This window comes from Poecilia formosa, unplaced genomic scaffold, assembly GCF_000485575.1.
Source record: "Poecilia formosa unplaced genomic scaffold, Poecilia_formosa-5.1.2 Scaffold7, whole genome shotgun sequence".
In the NCBI taxonomy this organism is placed as follows: domain Eukaryota; kingdom Metazoa; phylum Chordata; class Actinopteri; order Cyprinodontiformes; family Poeciliidae; genus Poecilia; species Poecilia formosa.
Window position 1 is genome coordinate 2,120,743 of NW_006799946.1, and position 19,421 is coordinate 2,140,163.

The following is a 19,421-nucleotide window of genomic DNA, read 5'->3' on the forward strand; positions in this document are numbered from 1 at the left end:
TTTTAAGCAGGCAAAGCGAAAATTCAGAAATTGTGATCGTAGAAATGTTGAAATTATAAAACGATATATGTAATCGACACTGAGCAAGTCGATTTTTTTTCTTTTTCTTTTGATTGATGGCATTGAACTTGTCATGAGACAGTAAAATCAATCTTTACTGTGCCGATAAAATGGTAAAACAATAACTTCCATATAATTTGCATATTTTTTTTAAATATAATTTTGTCACAGTTTTGAACTTCACCAAATTACATTAATTTAGAGAACCAACCACAATGTATAACTTAAAAAAAAGTTTGAAAAAATGTCAAACTTCCGTGGTGTCATGCTAAAAGTTGTGAAAAATGCTGATATGTACAGGTTTTATATAGAACAAAGACACCAACCACCAATATTTAATCATGTTTTCTACATTAAAGTTCCAATAGCGCTTGGTGCCCTTTAAGGTTCTGCCCCAACTTGGCTACCCTCAACAGTATCCAGTGCTTTATGGCTCCCTGCTCCAACATAACAAAATGAATGGATGAATATCCTGTTACTAGGTAATGAACCATTCATTTGATTTAAGTAAACCAAGCCAGCACCTAATACATGTGGGCCACTGGCTCTTACGAATGGGCATCTTAATTTAAATTAAAGAACATTCATGTGGTCAGATATAAAATATGAATCATACTTATATGTATGTTAGAATGGCCTAGTCAACGTGCAAACCAAAATTCAATGGAAAATATGTGGCCTAAAGATTGATGATGCTCTGCATCCAGTCAGACTGAAAAGCAGCTGTTTCTTGTTGTTGTTTTTTTCTGATAACCAATGAGTGAATTACTGTTTTTAAACATTTCCCTTCCAATTAATGATCCAGCTACACACAGAATCATCGTGGAGTAAGTCATGACTGTCGGGTTTGCTACACTATACCATTTGCATTCTAAATCCACCAGCTGTGATCATAGCAACACAAACGGGAAACAAGTTCTTTAAACATTTTTTTTTTCTTTGTTCCACCTTGTCTGTGATGCGGAAAGCCTCAAAATGTCCTTGCACATGTTTGAGTTGTCCGGTGGGGTGTGCTTTTGCGCTTGACCGCATGGTGGCATCATGCGCTGCGATGCCAATTCGTTGGATCCAACTGTTACCTCATGAAGAACCCAGGACTCGTCCTCCTCGGTCTCCGACACACACACACACACACACACACACACAGAGAGAGACGAACCGGCAGCCGGGCACAGACCACATTACTGTGACTGCGCGGAAGTGCCCCCCCGCTTCCCTCTTCCACCTCCAGCAGCAGCCGCCCTCGTCCTCCACTCCTAGAGCTGCGGAACTTCTCGTCAGCGTTGTTGTCAAACTGAACTGGCGACCTTGACAGCGAGCCGTGAAGAGGAACTTTGCAGGAGTGTGTCCCTGGCTTCCTCTCCGCAGCTTCTCAGAGAAGACGAGAGAGGCACTGGAAGGTAGAAAAAAAAGTCTGCTCTTTGCTCTGGAGTTACTGTGAGCCGGCGAAGTTTGGCGTGCACAGGGAAAGGGAAGGAGGAAGCTGGAAGATGTAAAGAGAGGGGGAAAGTGTGCGATCCATCAGTCATTACAGGTGCAGAGAGAGAGAGAGAGAGAGAGAGATTCAAACTTGGACCCTCAGAGGATGCTCAGTAGGAAACGTCATCCCGAGTCTCACACCTAGTCTGTGGAAGTGGAGCGAACTCGAACTGTCCAAAAGAAGAAGAAGGAAAAACCCCCCCCAAAAAAACAAAAAAAACACACAGACTGTCTGACCGAATTTGAACAGCAGCTAGTGTCCGCGTTCTGTGCGCTCTGCTTGGTGCGCTCCGACGGACAGCGAGACAGAGAGGGACCCACAGAGCTGCAGCAGGAGAGCCGCGCCGGGGTTTCCAGCGCCGGGGGTGGGGGGGATCAGAGTCCAGTCCGCCTGGCACTTGTTGGTCGCTCCGGCCGGCTCGGAACAATGTTGGCGGAGCGCTGGAGCGGATCGATGTGGCGCGCCACATGGATTTTATTTCTTCCTTTTCTCATCCACTCCACGCCAGCTCAAGGTAAGAAGCGGCGCCGATCAGGCCCGGTGTGGTGCAGCCCTACTGCTCTGCTGGATGTCTATGTGGAAGCTTTTTCGTTGTGGAGACGCAGTTGCTCCGACGCTGTCATTGTTGTTTGGTTGTTGTACTCGCGCTGTAATTCCCTTGCCACATACACGCACTCCTTCTCTTTAAAATAAAAATCTGCCTTTTTTTCCCCGTGTCATTCATAACCTGGACTTCAAATATATCCAAACTTCATTGAGGTCAAATCATACCTTCTGAGAGGTTTATTCTACCCACTTTTCCAAGAATCATAAACTTTTCTCAGTTTTAAATAGTTTTAATAATACGTCTTGTTAAAAGACCAGGCGGATTAATGAGTGCTAAGTAATTAATCACTCCTGTGCGCTGGATTCTAAACTTTACGAACGGGCTCTGTCAACTGATGAACAGCGATTTGGGCTTAAACGCTTGAAATAAGAAAGAAAAGTCAGAGAAAGATTCAGCTGCTAAGTGTAAATTGTAAATGATTTTCTCAAGTTCTCGATATTAAGAATACTTTTTGTATAATGACAGGGTTGGATCAATATCCCGCCTAAAATCCTTGTAATATTCCAGTGGAGAGACTGGGAATACAGGAATACAGGGCAAGACGAGAGTCCTCTGCCAACATTTTCTCTAAAGCAGCTGTCACATCCCTGCAAGGTATTAGTTTCTAGGATTTATGTATTTATTTATTTATTTTATCCACAGCTTTTTTTTTTTGCGTATGACGAGAAAAAACTTGTTTTTGTTGATATATGGGTTGTAAGGTTAGAAGTTTAATATAGAGAATATCTTAAACGCATTAATTTGTTCTGTGGTTGCTCTCTTGTGGCTACGCCACTTTCTTTACCTGGATACCATGGCATGGCCTGTAGGTGGTGTCTATCTCGGGGTCATTGGGCAAGAGGAGAGGTACACCTTGGACAGGTTGCTGGTCCACCACAGGACAACACAGAGACACACCCATACATTATGAAAATTTAGAGAAGCCAACTGAAATAACCGTAATGTTTTTGGATTGCATGAGGAAGCCCCGAGTACCCAGAGAGAACTTACATGTGCAGAATTCCACGCAGAGGGACCCTATGGTGAAATTCAAAACCAGGACGTTCTTGCTCCAAGACAAAATTTCTATCAATTGTCCCACCTTGCCAATTTCTATAGAGTCATGTAGATTCTAAATCAGGGATGGATGAGTATCTTGAGTGCCTGGAACTTTTGTCGGACATCTTGATCCATATGGAAATGATGGGATCGCGCAGTCGCTGAAAATTGGTCAGCCACACATCTGTGTCGGAAATCTTCCGTTCCACCACGTCCCAAAACTGCTGTGTTTGATTACAATCTGCTGACTTCGGAGCACACTTTAATAACAGAATATAAACTTTAAGTTTATGACATGGTGCATTTTACTGCTGGAAGTATAGCCATCAGTAGATCGGTCCACTGGCCACAAAGGAATCAATATGGTCAGCAATAATAGTCCGGTAAATTGAGGTGCTTAAACAATGCTTAGTGATTGGCTGCAACATTTAGTCAATATTAAATGTTGCAGGTGTTTTTCCACCTGGTACGGTGGAAAAACTTTTCCGCCGGACCAGGAAAAGTTTTTCCAGTCTGTTGTAGTTTGGATCGTGGCCTCAGTTTCCTGTTTAAAGGTGGCATGAGTGGTACATGGTGTGGTTCAACATGTCGCTCATTCAAATATGGTATTCTGCATACCCTGGACGTAATGAGTAGCGACTGTTGCACTCCTGTTATCGTAAACGGGTCTGCCCATCAAAAATTTTCAATCACATAAGTGCAATTCAATGGATATATATATTTTTTTCATTTTCTAATCTTTCTCTGTAAACCTCAGAGTGGATAAAATTCCCATTAGATCAGTAATTTTAACCAAATGAGTAGTACATATATGAGCCAATGTTAATAAATACATCAATAAATCAATAAACTGATCAATAAATGCATCAGTAAATGAACATAAAACCCACTTTCAATGTATGCAGTATCACAATTGCAAAGGACTGCTTTAATGGCAACGTTTCGATAGGGGAAAATATTGCATGTGCCATGCATACGACTACAAACCAATGTTTTGTCACCTTGAAGGTCTTTCTCTACTTTTTATGCCCAACCTTGATCTATGACCAGTAAGGTAAAATTGAGGAAGATTGGTCAGGTCATGATGATTGAAGAGAAGAGTGTGAGGTGTGAGATGAAACCTCTTTCATATCGTCGTTTCACATCTGTGTTGCATTGTCATTTTTTTTGCAGATGTTGTGAACCCTAATTTTTTTTTTACATTTTTGGGTGACACTGACATGTCACCATTGAGATTAAAATTCTTCTTCTTATTATTATTATTTTTTTTTATTTTTTTTTGGTTTTCTGTGCTTCCAAGTCTCCTCTTCTTGGTTAGTTGGAATTCAAGTGCTGCTTCGACTGCAAAGAGAGAGTATTACCTTTCAAGATAGACTTTGGGCTCTGGCTGCGGTTCACTCAATAATACAGTGTAGAAAAAGATGAGGAAAAAATGACACAGAAGATATCCATCATTCATGAGGCCATATCCCGGTGCCTGACATTTACAGGAGATTGATAACTAGTGGTGTCCCAGGGATTAAGAGTCCTGACATTATTGTTTTTTTCTCACTCTGTAACTATATCTCTACTTGCTGCCTCTCTCCTGGATGGATATCTTCTGCCTGCCCTCGTTCCCTATGAATGCTTGTTTAACCAAGTAGCCTGAGTAAGAACATGCTGTGCACGACTTCAGCCTGGGTAGAAAGCTTTTACTGTATGCTTTTTTTTTTTTTCTTTTCTTTTCTTTTTTGGCTGGGCAGGGGCGTGGAAAGACACACGTGACCGATCGCGTCAGGGATGAAGTGCTGCCAATCACTCTCACTTTCCTTCTGCTTGGACCATCGAGCCGTGGCCCTCAGATCCCATTACATAGTCGCTCCTGGGTCAGAAAATGTTGGATTTAATTGGACTCTCTTCAGACCGTTCAGAGTGTGGCTCGTTGAAAGTGACCCCGGTGTGGGCTGCTCTCTTTCCGCTATGATTAAAGAACATGATGAGGCGAGTAGCATGCCTCTGGACGGACGTGTCGGCTGCTGCCCGCCACATTTTAATGACCGGTCCACTGAAACAGCTTTTCTTTTTTTTTACAACGGGAGAATGGCCTTCATCAGACCAAAGGGCTATGAAGACTTCCTTTAGGGCTTGTTGAGCAGAGAGAGATGAACCTCTGTGCCTTAACGTTGGATGTTGGATCTTGTCACTCATCATAATTGTGCGCAGCAGGGAAGAGGAAAAAAGTCTTTGCTCTGATAAATATGTTTCAGAACCTGTCTCGTGGCTGGAAAATGTACAGTTGAAACTCTCAGCGGTTTTGATGTTCAAATCAACATCCGTAAAGCATTTTGTGCTTCAAACAAAGACACTTACCTAAACTCTCTGTCTGGATTTTGACACAAGTGCGACCTTTAGCTTTCCTTAAATTGTGCGTCGTCTAAATTTACTCCAGATGTGTTGTTTAAAGTGATAACTATAGATCTGTTTAACGTCTGTTCATTTGATGAGTTGAAACCAAGACAATGCTGGGCTTGCCGGCTGGTTTTGTTTTTTACTAACAAATCTATTTTAGAGCTTAGAGCAGCAGCAGAGGAGGTCCATATTAAACTGTCAAGTTGGGGAAAACACAGTCATATTAAAAATAAAGTACACCCTCTCTCAGTTCTAGTACATAATATAAAAAGACAATGCAGTGGTCTTTAGCAGGTTATGCAGCTATTTAATTCTACAAGTGTACAAGAACATAAAAATCCAAACGATATTGATTTATAACACACAATTACGGGCTAAAAACACCTGAAACAAAAAAAACCACATCATTACATGCTTGTAAATGCACCTTTACCAGCTACAATGATTTAGCTACAGTAATTTTGAGCAGTTCTTTACAAAATTTCTTAACCGCTTGCATGTCCCAGTTTTTCCCAAACGAGCTCACGTTTGACCCTGAATTGCTTGTTTTCTAATCAGAGAAACGGTTGACTAAATAATTTTTTCTTATTTTCGAATAATCTTTCTCTTTTCCTGCAGAACTGGTGTATTTTAAATAGCTTTAAAATAGTTAAAAATCATGAGAATAAGAGACGTATTTCGGTGCCAGGTAGTGGCAGATTTTCAGCTTGATCGGCTCCGACTGCTAAGTAGCACTGTCAAGTCGTGCTGGGGACAACATCTTTTGTTTAAATTCAATTATTAAATGAAGATGACTCCGACTTTGCTATCTTGAGTATCAGCATGGTGTTTCAAAAGAAAGTCACAAAGCACCGGCAATTGTATTTTCCATTACATGTTGATACCTTGGCAGAAATCTAAGCAGAGGCTTCCATACTAAAACAGATGCTAAGTTACATAATCAAGTTGTCTTTTCTTTACATTGTCAGGATAACCTTGCTTCACAGCTGCTCTTAAACTCACGTAGTGCATGTAACAGCACCGCTGCTCCTAATGTAAATAATTAAGTCACTCATTGCTGGAAGGCAAACAAAAATGGTTTAAATTGTTTTATTATGTTGGTCATGATTCCTAAAGAGAAACTGGCATTAGCCAAAATAGGTATAAGTACCTCAGAACCCTTCTGAGTCCGAGTCTGTGCAGCAACAAATAGTTTTCTAAGATTATTGCTGGTAGTTGTCCTTTTGACATTGTGGCCAGTGCAGAAAAAAGCCAAAACTTTGGCTTTTAATGGAGATGGTTATCAGCATTTATCACCAGTCCACAAATTGCTGGAAGCCGCATGGTGTACTTAGTTTTTCACACAGCGTTTACGTTTTGGCCTCCTCTCTTTTCCAGTGAATCATCACAGTGAGGATTCTGTTGTGTGCTTTTGGCACACATGAACACGTAGCATAGCATGTGATTGTTCTTTGACATTTATATCACTCGAAGCCCACCGATCTAGATGGAGATGTTGTAGCTCAACCTTAACTTTTGTTCGAACTTCATTTCTGTCAGATGTGTGACACTCAGAATAAGTCCCTTTCATCTTGGGAGGTTGGCCAAATGTTCAAATAAATGGTCCGTTTTTAGCTTTTGCATTAAAAAAAAAAAACTGATTAAAAAAAACTAGAAGTCAAGAATGACATCTCAAATTTGAATCTCTTTGGAAATTGGTTTGAAAATGCTTTGCAGAAATGGAATACATGCGGTCTGGGTGAAGCGCTTGACTAGAAGAATGCAAAACTGAATGCATTTTTATCACAAAAAACGTAAGGCACACAATCAAAGATATTTGAGGCCATTTCCTGTGTGGCACTTTCAGAGAAACAGATTTCCAAGAGGAGCAATCTTTGTGACATTTTGTCCTTTCATGATGTGATTCATCAAACAGAGTATAGTCAATTAAAGAGAACCGCTCAAAGAACTTTAGCTTATTCTGATGTCTGACCATGTTTTTAGAAAAATAACAATGAACTTGAATCTCTACAGATGAAGTTAACACATTTATTAAAGCGCTTTATTCCACAGTCATATTGGTTTCAATTGTATATTTCAGCTATATTTGATTTTCAGGATGAACTTAAAGCAGCAAAGAAGCACATTTTTGCTGCTTCTTTGCTGCAAAAATGAGTCCCTTCATTGTGGAGGAGGTTCTGGTGTCACTTCCTCACTGTATGGTGGCTCAATGCTACATTGTTTGTTTCTTACTCCTAGAAATCTTAATCTTAGTTATATCGTAAAGCTGGAGTCATAGCCTGACCTGAAATGAAATTTTATTAATATTAATTTATTTTTTGTATCAGGACAGTTGTTCAGTATTATCAAATGTCATACATATTGGTAATAATTGTAGGTCAAGCCAATTTCCAATTTCTGTCACTAAATTGGTTGGATAAAGCGAAAAACAAACCAATTAACTGGAGAAAAAACACAATTTTCTTAATTATCTGTGATCGGTCATCGGCTGGCCAGATACTGATGAAAGTTTTTTATCTTCTTCCTATTCAAGAATGTAATCCAAACTAAAAACTCCTACCAGTTTCCCCATATAAACACAACCTACAGATCTGTACTTTGGCACACTTGAGTTTTTGAGTTTAATAAAAAAAAATAATAATAATGTAATTCCTTCATTGTGTTGTATTCAAAACTATTCCATCTATTGAAAAACTTGCCTCATTTTTTTTTTTTTTTTGCATGTGTCACAGCACATAGAAAAACATAGTGATTTATGGGATTGGCAGGTTAGACCTGATGGAGAACTTGAAGTTGATATTGCATAAAAAATATCACAAATGTTTATCTACAGTAGCTACGCATCAAGAAATCGTGTTGGCTAGATGGCGGTCTCAGACAATCTAAGCAGGAGACCATAAACTCTCCTCATCTCTTCAACCAGTACTACTCTGACAGGTCCTTCCCTATTTAGATCACACTTCCGACTGTTGGCAGCCACTTTTCACCTTTATTTAAAGCAGAAACTCTTGCATTGCTCCTCTTTATCACTTCCAGCTATATGTCTGGGTGGTCCTTAGAAAGACCACCAACTTACTCATCTCACCCACTCTAAACTGCAACATTCAGTACATAATGACAATAAATAAATTATAAATCATTGTGATCTCATGGTCTCAACCACTGATGTTGAGTATTGATTGATTGGCTGTATACAGAAGTTGTTAAAGCCAATCTCTAAATTCACTTAGGTTACATCTGAACTACTTTGTTTGCTTGCTGTGGAATGCTAAACACAAATTATTGATTTGTTATACGAGTGGAAATGGGCAAAGTAAAAATAAGAGAAGCCTCTAAAAAAGATTCCACTGATGTTAGACGATGAATGATTTGTGAAGTCAGAGGAGTGAGTGGATGTCTCTAGACTACAAATCTCCTGATTTGTCACTCATTCTAATTGACAGACTTGGGATCTTGTTTCCTTGTAGCAGCTGTCTGCTACCGGAATGATTTTTTAGAAATAAGAGAAAGAGAGAGTGTGGGGGGTGGTTTGGGTCTGTCCTAGATCCTTACAGCCAGCGCTTTGGCAAAAGGTCACATCGTATCGTTTTTAGTATTCAGGGCTGGCAGGAAAACTCATGGTCAAAGTCCAGTGATAGATTTCTCAGAGGGTTGTCCACAGTTTCACTGTTCTGCATTCAGTGGGAGAAATCTTTCCACCCAAGGCCTGTATGGCAGCAAATCCAAAGAAATATCTTTATTTTTTTTGTCACTGGAAAGCAATTCAACAGCTCTTTGAAGTGGTTCTGATTTTATATTGTCCTCAGTTCCCAATAAGATTGAGTGAAGGTAGCTATGAGTACTTCCAGTTTGAGACCTTGTCGCTGTTCGTACCTTTTTTATGCATGCTCTGAGCTAAATTGAAATTGCAGTCCATGCTTTGAAATTGCATACAAAACCAGAAAGGCTCAATAATATTGGCTGTCAATTTTCTGCTTAACTGGACCTGACCACTGACTGGCTGGTTGAGGAAAAGAAAAAAAAAAAAATAATAATAATCAGATGTTTTTTATCTTTTATTTTTTCAAATTAGTGAGGGTTCAATACGCAAGGGCCACAAAGTGATGCTGACAACAACACTCGGTGGCGTAAAAGCTTTCATTGAGTTAAGAAGACTTAAAGTTAACTATTCTGTGTATCAGTAAGGTTGTTAAAAAACTCAACTGAACCATGCAGATGTAATGTTGTCTGTGAAGAAACTATTTGTGCTACAAATCATTCAGGCTGGAAGAGGATGTGTGAAACTCAAAGAGGATAACAGGAAGGCTGAGCAGACAGAGCAAAGCTGTTGTTTTTCATATTTTTGTGTGGTTTTAGCTTTTCTCCATTGTGGATCATGCTGTATTTGAAAATGTTGAAGGATTCAAGGACGTTTTATTGTCATACCGCCTTTGCTTATCGTGGTATGAAATTCAGACTAAGGTCCAAGATTAAGAAATTTGTGATATATAAGTGTGTGTGTGTCTAAATAATGTATGAGTTGAAACTGAATTAGGTGCAGCTTGCGTTCAGCAGTCTGACAGGTGAAGGAAAGAAACTGTTTCTCAGCCTGATGCTCTGGATGCTCCCCTCAGCCTTCTGCCTGTTCAACATATGTTCAACATATGTCAATTTTGAAAATATTGTAAGCGCAGATCTACAAAAAGTGCTTTAATGCTAGTCAACAGTATAAGACGCTATTGGCATCTTGGTAGCTGTAATCATTATTTCTTTCTTCATGAGTAAAGCTTTGTTTTTGTTTTTTTCACACAGTCAACTTGAATCACACATTTGCTACCTGCAAAATTGAAGTTGCGGTGTGTAACTTTTCTAAAAAGAATATGTTACATATTTTACATATCGGCTAAAACTGTCACCATGTTGTTGTAGTGTGTTAAGACCACATGAAGTGCCACGTAAAGGGTGATTGACAGCACTAAGACCCACCTCCTGCTCTGGCTGGTGGTTTCTATTTAGAAAGGGGAGCACTGGGAGAAGGCGGAGGAGCTTGATTATTTTCTTCTATCCAATTGTCACCACATAGTGACAGTTTCAACAAGCACGTAAAAAATATTTTTACAATTATTTTTACATAAAAAATATTATACTGCATTTTCCTTGCTGAACTCAAAGTCTCTGCATGCATAATAGCCATTGCATTCCTATGTCTGTTCAATTTGTGCTCGAGGACACTTCTCTGTTTGAAATGTAGGGTGAATTCAGGGTTATCCCACCAAGTTCTGATTTCTGACCTCTTCCTACGTTAAAACACGATTGCTGTTCAAAAGAGAGAAAAAAAAAAAAAAAAAAACATGATTTTTTTTTTTTTTGTATAATTTGAAGTCTGAAAACGGTTTCTTACTGTTGAACATATGTCAATTTCTGTTTTGAATTTGTGAGAACAGCTTTTATCAATAAATTATTCAAATTTTTCTGAAACACATTAATATTCAAACTAAAATCAGATATAACAGTGCAGGGATGCAAATATTTATTGAATGCACACAAAAGGAAAGGCCTGGACAGAATGTGTTGATTGCTGTGCATCTCTTTATGACCGTAGCAAACGTCATAAAGAGATTAGAACTGTCTAAAATCTGTATGGCCAACTCAAAAAAAAAAACAAAAACGATCACAAATTTCTGATCAATTCATCTGTTTTCATAACACGTGACAGAAATGCAAAGACACTTATGGAATGTGTTTTTGACTAATAAGAAATGCCTTCAAACTGGAAGCACGTCCTGCTGAGACATAAAATGAACTAGAAGGTCTTTGTAGAGTGCATCGTGTTGCTTTTTGTTATTGTGGCAGCATATTTAGCTCTTACCGGTGAATCAATGACCTGGGACTTGTGAAGTGGCTCGGCTTTGTTGTTTAGAATTTGAAGCAGGGTTGGATACGTTCAAGCTAGAGCTGATAGATTTTGTAGGATGTTGAAAAGAGTGGTTGTTTTTCCTCTGTGAAGGCATCCTAAAAATGAACAGCCTATTTCTTGGCATGCCAGTGTTGTCAAAAATGCGTCAAGAAATACACCTAATATTTACTTTGAAAATGAAAAAAAAAAAAAAAAAAAAAAAAAAAACAACTCTGTCTGCATCTGGTTAGTGGATGGAATTACCTTTTAAAACCTGCTCTGTTCAGAAGCACGTAAACTTGTGATAAAACTATTCTCAGCTGAAGTCTGGTGATCTGTTCTGTTTTGTTGCACTTCAACAGGATGTGTTCGGTGCGTGTTATCGGTGCCAGCTGACACACGGGAATTGATGGGACGCACACAATGTGCCCCGTGTATGGAGAAAATGTGGTGCGCTTTTGCCGTTGAAATGAAGATTAATTACAACAAATCCAACAGAAAAAAAGGTGAACACTTATGTGAAAGATTGATTTTAACTACAGATGTGCCAGAGTAGGAAATGCCACTTACCAAAGTGCGATTATGTGACAGAGTGAAGGAAGAGCAGGAGGTGGAAGGTGTCAACATATTGACAGATTCTCAGCGACATCCTCATCTTGGTGTTAAAAATATACATGCTTTTGATCTGACACATTCCCTACGTTTGTTCTCTAATCACTTGACTGGTGTGTGTTCCCTGCTTAGTTTGGCACAGGCCAGAGGCAAAGCCCCAGGATGAAAGAATCTGAAGACCACATGAGTAAACTTCCAACTACTGATTGCTGTTAACACTGTTCAAATCCTCTTTTTCACATTCTCCGATATGAAAGAAACGGTTCATAATCAACCTGCTCTTTTAGTACTACATGTATGCCCCGCTGCTATTCATGTGGCTGCAAAAAGGGTCGTTTAAATATGTGCCTCATTGTGTATGTGCATAAACCTGGCTCTTATCAATTATTCGAATGTGTGTGGCAAAAGGGTGTTAAGCTCATCTTGCCTCTGATTTCCTCTGTTTTTCTCCGTTTTTTTTTTTTCCTGTGTGAAGATGTTGCGTCAGCTGTGTAAATGTCTAAGATGAGAACAGATGCACGAATAGAAGTGTGTGAATTTGTGTAAAGCGTCTCTGTCTTAAACCTAATTAACGTTTAATCTATGCCAAAACACACTCCCAAATAGGAGCTTATGTAATTTGTTATGCCATTTTGCATTGCCTAATTCAGATGATAGTCCACTTTGTGTTTAAGGTGAAATATAATAACGTCTCATCTAGCCGCTTGTTGAGTTTGATCTCTGAATATGGCTGTCTGCAAATGTAAGCAGCAAATCACATAGACATAGACTAGGGTACTATGAGATTTTGATACCCTTGAAAGAAACCTTCCCAGAAAAAGCCGACCTACCAAAGTTACTCCAGGAGTGAATCAACAACTCATCCAGGAGGTCACAAAGGATCCCAGAACAGTGAGCAAAAATGGCCAAAAACTGGAGAAAACCTAAAGCAGTCTGAAAGGACCTTCTCATGTTTGCCACAAAACACCTGGATGGACTCGCATGGCAGGCGTGAAACATTTTAGAAATGAGCTCTCCAATGAAATTACAACACATCTCCTTCACTGTAGACGACACACAGCTGAGTAACATTTCACAAAAGCAGGCAGGAGAAGATGTGCTCTACAATTCAGTGATTTTTGAAACCGACTTTTTAAATACCTGCGGAGCCTTGGTGTTTAGGATACTAGTCCAGTCTCCTAACTAGAACAACTAAACCTAGAGCTAAACTTGCAGAAAAAGGCAGGACGGCTTCAGTGCTCCAATTCGGATTACAGCATTCTAATTTTGCTGCGATAATTTGGTCCGTTTTAGCTGTTCGTATTACCAATTATTTAGTAACAGCATCGTTTTCCCACGTTTACGTTTTATTTTGTGTATTTTGGTTTTGAGCATGGTGACAAAAGAAATCCTGTCACATCTGACATCCTTTTAAATACATGCCTCTGTGGGTGAACTAATTGTATTGTATTGCATGTTTCACTGGGACCTGAAGCAGCATGTTCTGCATAACCCCCACCAACCACCAATCAATGCCAAGCTGATCTCAATCTCAGCAGCTGCTCCATCACCCTGCCTAAAACAGTCTGCCGGTGGGATTTCTGTTTAGTGCATTGACAAGATGATTATGGGTATGACTTAGGACCCAAACAAGCTAGAATAAAAATAACATATTATGTTCATGATATGAACTGCAAAAATGTGTTAAAAAGCAAGATTTACCTCATGTAAAGTAGCTGCTTTTTGGGGGTATTAAGGCTTTTTTTTTGTATAATTTGTAACTTTTGTATGTCTCAAATACTTTACTGCAACAAATTAAGATGAGGTCACTTTAACTTAGTCATAAAATACAATTGGTGCCACGAGAAGGTTACAGCAAGGTAACAATGATGAGACATAGTCATCACCATTCCATCTGTATCTGCTCGATGACTTCATTTGCTTCCACACTTATTGCCTTGCCAGCCAGTTTTTTTTTTTTTCTTTCTTTTTTCATTCAGCCCATGGTACATTTTGTAAACTTTGATTTGAACATTTTCAACCAGTCCAGCTCGCAGAAGTGCCAGAAGCTTCCATAACTTCAAAACGGGCAGCCTGATGTGAAAGGAAGCAGATTTAAAACTGCTCCATTTTATCGTTAATTTTTTCTCCCCTAAAAGTTCCGCAGCCCGGGGAGTTTGACCAGAGTAAGAACTTAAGTACTTAGGCAAACTTGGCCATGAACAGTCCCTTTTAAACTCCACTCATTTTTATGCTCGGCTGCCTGGAACATGACACAAAGAGGTCTGGTTAGTGTTTGCCAGAGCTGTCCTGTTTGTCTTTGCATGGATATTAATGTGGTCTCTGAGGCTGAGAAAAGAGGTCAGTACGGCTTCCTGGGAATTGTCACTGTGCTCTAAAATCGACCAGGGTCAGAGTTAGCGAATGACCTGCTGGACTCAAAACAATCTGGACTTCATGTCAGTACATTCAAAAACAAAAAAACAACAATAAAAATAAACATGTCATCCCCCTTGGTTCTCTTTGGACTTTTGTGGTGAAAGCAGATTTCGCTGCTCTGCCATACATCCTAATTAGGACCCTGACCCAAATAGATCGGATTGCTGATTCTTTTCCTTTTCCCCGTCACGCGCTTAAACAGCCTGTTTGATCATTTGTGGGCGCATTGCTTCATTTACTTGGACAAGCTGGATCACCTGCTCTGCGATTACGATGCCATTTGCGGCTTGCATCTGTGTACATCCATTACAGTTTTCTTTTGGGTCAGAAAGGGATCTTTTTCCTTTTGAAGAATGCTCTTCTGAAGACGAAGCTTCATTCTCTGTGTACATTTATTTACAGCTCTCAGTTTTGTTAGGAGAATCCCACATTTTTATTGTTAGCCTTTCATCAGTAGAAAGGCGATGCCATTTGCTTTATGCTAACCAAGTCTGATATTGTTTTTTTTTTTTTTATGAAAGGTGAGCTAAGTATTTCTAATGGAACATTTCACTTTTACTGTCACATTACTGTGGCTATATATGCTGCTGAGGTAAGCCAAACCAATGTCCTTCATGCTACCAGATCTTAATGTAATACATATGGAGCCTTTCTGAATCCTTTTTTACAGAGAATATCAGCAGCACTGAGTCAACTAAGGACACAACCATGATAATTGGTTGCATTTGGCAGGTAATATATTGAAGCCAGCTTGTCTACTGCAGTGTTTAATTGTCAGCATTTTCATTAGGCATTAGACATTCTACAGTCCATAATTTTTGAGTATTATTATTATTATTATTATTTTATTTTTATTTTTTTAAGCGTGGTGCGCATTTGTATCCAACTCTCTCCCTCTACACTGTGCCAAACTGACTGTGCACATATGCAGACTAAAATACTTCAATTTTTTGGGAAAATATAGATGAAACTCAGGCAGAATTGATAACTGTTAAAGCACATGTAATTGCATGTCTTGCCATGAATGTTTTATTTATTTATTTATTTGGCACTGGTGTTTTTAATTGAACAATTATTGGACATTAATAGCCCTTGGACTTGGTTCACCAACTTCCCATAACTGAGCCACACAACTCCCAGATTATCAATTGAGTTTAGATTTTGAAGTTTTGACTTACAAAGTTCTTCAACTGTACAATAATGAGCACAGTTTAAAATATATATTTTTCCCCGCAGACGCAGAAAATCATAGAAGACCTCAGCAAATACATGACGAAAATACGTTGCTAATTGTAGTTCAAATGCAAAAACAATATTTATTGTTGTCGGTATTAACCTTTCTGCTCAGTATTGACCTGTCTTTAAACTAAGACAAAGCCTTTAAATTGATATTACCTATAAAGTCACCCAGTTTGTCGTCTTCAAGAATAAGAAGTCTATTTATTTTAATAACGGATATAGTCATTTTGTAGGTTGTAGCCAAATGTGTGTCTGGGTGACCTAAAAAGGAATGAAAGATGGCTCAAAGGTCTCACACTAGTATCAAGTGTTGTGTTTTGTTTCAGAAAGAGTCCGTAAGAGCTGAATTTGTATATTTAAAGCCGGGGAAAAATTCAGTTAGTGCAATTTTCTCCCATGATAGACAGCTGACTGACAACACACATGAAGGGCGATACATTTTGCTACAACTATAAGGTATCTGTCAGTGTTTTTTTGTTTTTTTTTAGATGAATTTCAACCTGAGGAACAAATTGACCTCTGGTATCCAGTGGCCAGTTTGTAACATCGTTACTCCAAATCTACTGTGCAGTTGTGTCTCCACACCGACCTCTCCATTACTCGGAATGCAAGTGCATACTTCAGCCCTTTAGGTGGAACATTAAGCATACTAAAGCACGCAAATGGGAAGCATCACTCAAGGGTTGTTTACCGTCATGATCCCTCATTTGGCGAGATGGAAATGAGAGTAAGCCTTAGATTGCCAGGCATTTTGTGCCGAGAATGACTGGTGGCTTTGAGAACCACCTCTGAACTCTATAATTGTCCCTTTTGGGAGGTTTTTAGTGTGACAGAGTGCTGTATAATTGTAGCTGTGTAGAGAAATGCTGGTCAGTTTAAGCCAACAGAGCAGTAAGCAGTCTCAACACTCACACCTCCAACATATTACGACACAGTGGGCTTTACTGGAGCTTTAAGTTGGTCTGGAGTGACGTGAGCAGAAAATGTCAACTCAAATCGCAAAGGAACGTGAATTTCTACATTTCCAGAACCATTAGCTTTGTGCCTTAAGAGAAATTCATGATATACTGGCAGTATTTTCTGCGCAGTTTGGCAATAGATTGTCATGATTCCATCTTGGAGAACCTGGATGACAACCAGATCGGTTTTAATGGCTTATAAGGGGATGGTAGAGAGCCTGATCGATTCTGACGATCTTTAACAGACATCTCATCAAAGGCCCATTCCCTTTCTTGCCATCCCATTACACTTCTATCCAACACTTGGTTCTGCTGCCTATTTACCCATCCCATCTAGGAATAATGGGGCCTTCACCCCCAGTAGGATTAATCAGCCATAACCATATGCTACCATGTGCAATTATGCTGCAATTCTGACCAAAGGAAACAGCTGTTGCCATTTGAAAGGGTGGAATAAGATTGTAATTGCTTTAACTTTGATTTGTGTGATGCTTTGGTTTGATGAGAGAACACATTTTTTTTAAATTCTTTTTTGCTCTGCATAACAATAACAGAATGAAGAAAACTGTGAGACTTTTCCTGCTTCCAGCATCCATATGCATTCGGTGGATACCCTTGATGCTATGAGCTATTACTCAGACATTATGGAAGAAATTGCTATGTTTATTCATTTGGGTTTGAAATTGTTTTCTATTTTCAGGCGCGATGTCTCAGACCCAGTCGTTTGCCGAGATCGGAATATGTTCATGCCTTCTAGCGCTTTCACATTTTGATTCAGGAGGTTCCCTAATCCCCCCACATAAGACAGCTGCATCTAAAGTAATCTCAGCTGAATTTCTTTTCAAAGCGCCAGCCATATTTTTTAATCTGCTAACCTCCTTGTTTACTCACTTTAATGCCAACAGTTAATGAGAAAAATGAACCAGCTGTCCAAAGTTGAAGGTGTCAGACAACGTGAAGGGGAGATTTGCCATTTGAAGGAAGGAAATCTACGGGGAAGGTTTGCGTTCGTAGAATGAGCATGTCAAATGTCCCATTCCTCACTGCAAGTAGCCAGTCCGACTTGGAAATGTCACGCAGCAATTATTGAGATGGATATAGTGACATGTACAATTTTCATAGCCTTTCACCTTTTCTTGTCATGTCACGACCAGAAAAGGTCGTGACATGACAGAGAGAGAGGCTCGTCTAATTTCTAGAAACATTTACCATAACTGGTGATGAAGACCTCATCTTAAAAGCCGGAAAACTTTGAAATAGTTTTGGAAATAATAATACTGTATGACTTGTTTTCCCAAGTGATAATTAGTGACTACAGAATGATTTAAAGGATAAAAGTTGAACTTCCGTGGAACATCAGGGGCAAACGTTGACTTATGTCTTGTGTTATATAAAATTCATATTTTATCTTCTGTTTAATAGGACTCTGACCCTGTTTTGAAAATGGTTCCTAAATCGAGAAAATATTGTTCCATCCTTCCACGTTTCCCTCTGTCTTTGAAGCCAACTCTCAAGAGATTTAAGGCATCATTCCTTCGCCAGAAGAAAGGCGTCTTACATTTCTAAGAGGAATGTTCTTAACTGATATCCGTGGATTGATCACGAACATGCATGATGGTGCTTCTGAAGAGCTCCTTCTGACTCCTGTCAAGCTTCATGTAAACACCAACCTCTGCGAGATGATCTTGTCAGATGATGCGCTTCACAAATGTCAGAGAAAAGACAGACAAAGTCATGCAGGAGAAACAAAGGAAAGGCGATATATCAGCATTGCCAATTAACTGCAGGCTAATCAAAGGATTTGGTCTGACACTTCCGTCTCTCATTTCCTTCCTCGGCAGGATTTTCGCAACCTTCCTCACACCTATAACATTCAAACAGATCCCCACATGTAGATTAGTTGCATTAACATCTTGATTATCATTTGCATGGATGCACTTCACACATGACCAAATCACTTAACACTCTTAGCAGTTGATTTAATGGGAATAACCCGGAGATAATGGAAGGTGACGCCGTGAGATGGCGGTCCGGATGCTGGGCTATGACCCGTGGCATCACTTGTGCTTGACTTCAACTCAAGGACACTTCTGCTTTAGGTAGCACACCTAGACACAAATATGTGCCCACTCGCACGTGAATCACTCCCACAAAGCCAAGCAGAGCGGCCAAGAAGTGCTCCATCCATCTTGATTTGTCAATAGCTACAATTTTAATTACACCTGAGAGCTGTCAGCCTGCCAAGCTGGGCAGAGAGTATTGATTCACTGCGACTAATAGATTAATTGCTGTGTTCAAGAGGCACAGTTTTTTTTGTTCTCCCTCTGACTCTATTTCTTTAGTTTTCCATTCTCTTCATTTTCTCTCCTGGTTTATCGCGTTTGCAGAAGCACCGTGTGAAGTAAAGCAAGGTGCTTATGAAGAGGGCCGGACATATTTTTACATTCGTCTGAGTGGCATATTAAGGAGGAGGGCCCTAGTTGTTAGTGCTCAACAATAGACAACACGTGAATGTAGGGCAGGCATTGCAGTACATCACTGCAGCTATTGCGTGACAGTTAAAGTAGGCAAAAGATTTGGAGGCACAGCTGCCAGGACCATTTAGAGAGAGAGAAAGAAAAAATAAATAAACATATGTGGCATTTTTCACAGTGCTCAGCAGTTGTCATTTTCAGAAGACACTTCTTGCTGGTGATCAAAGTAGGGTGGACCAGAAGTGTGGCTAATGCCACTATCATCTGTAAA

At 39.6% G+C, this 19,421-nt stretch overlaps 1 protein-coding gene across 7 annotated transcripts in view; it reads left to right on the top strand.

The window, feature by feature from the left end:
- Window positions 1-688: 688 nt before the first annotated feature.
- sdk2b (sidekick cell adhesion molecule 2b) overlaps window positions 689-19,421 on the top strand; it is a 315,126-nt gene continuing 296,393 nt past the window's right edge. For 2 of the 7 annotated variants that reach the window (XM_016681392.1, XM_007571333.2), the window contains exon 1: window positions 691-2,054. In XM_016681392.1, coding sequence (XP_016536878.1) covers window positions 1,967-2,054 — 88 coding nt within the window. In that variant the 5' untranslated portion in view covers window positions 691-1,966. Of the gene's footprint in view, window positions 2,055-19,421 lie in introns of all 7 variants that reach the window. The other 5 variants (XM_016681381.1, XM_016681389.1, XM_016681383.1 and 2 more) reach the window with 3 other exon arrangements.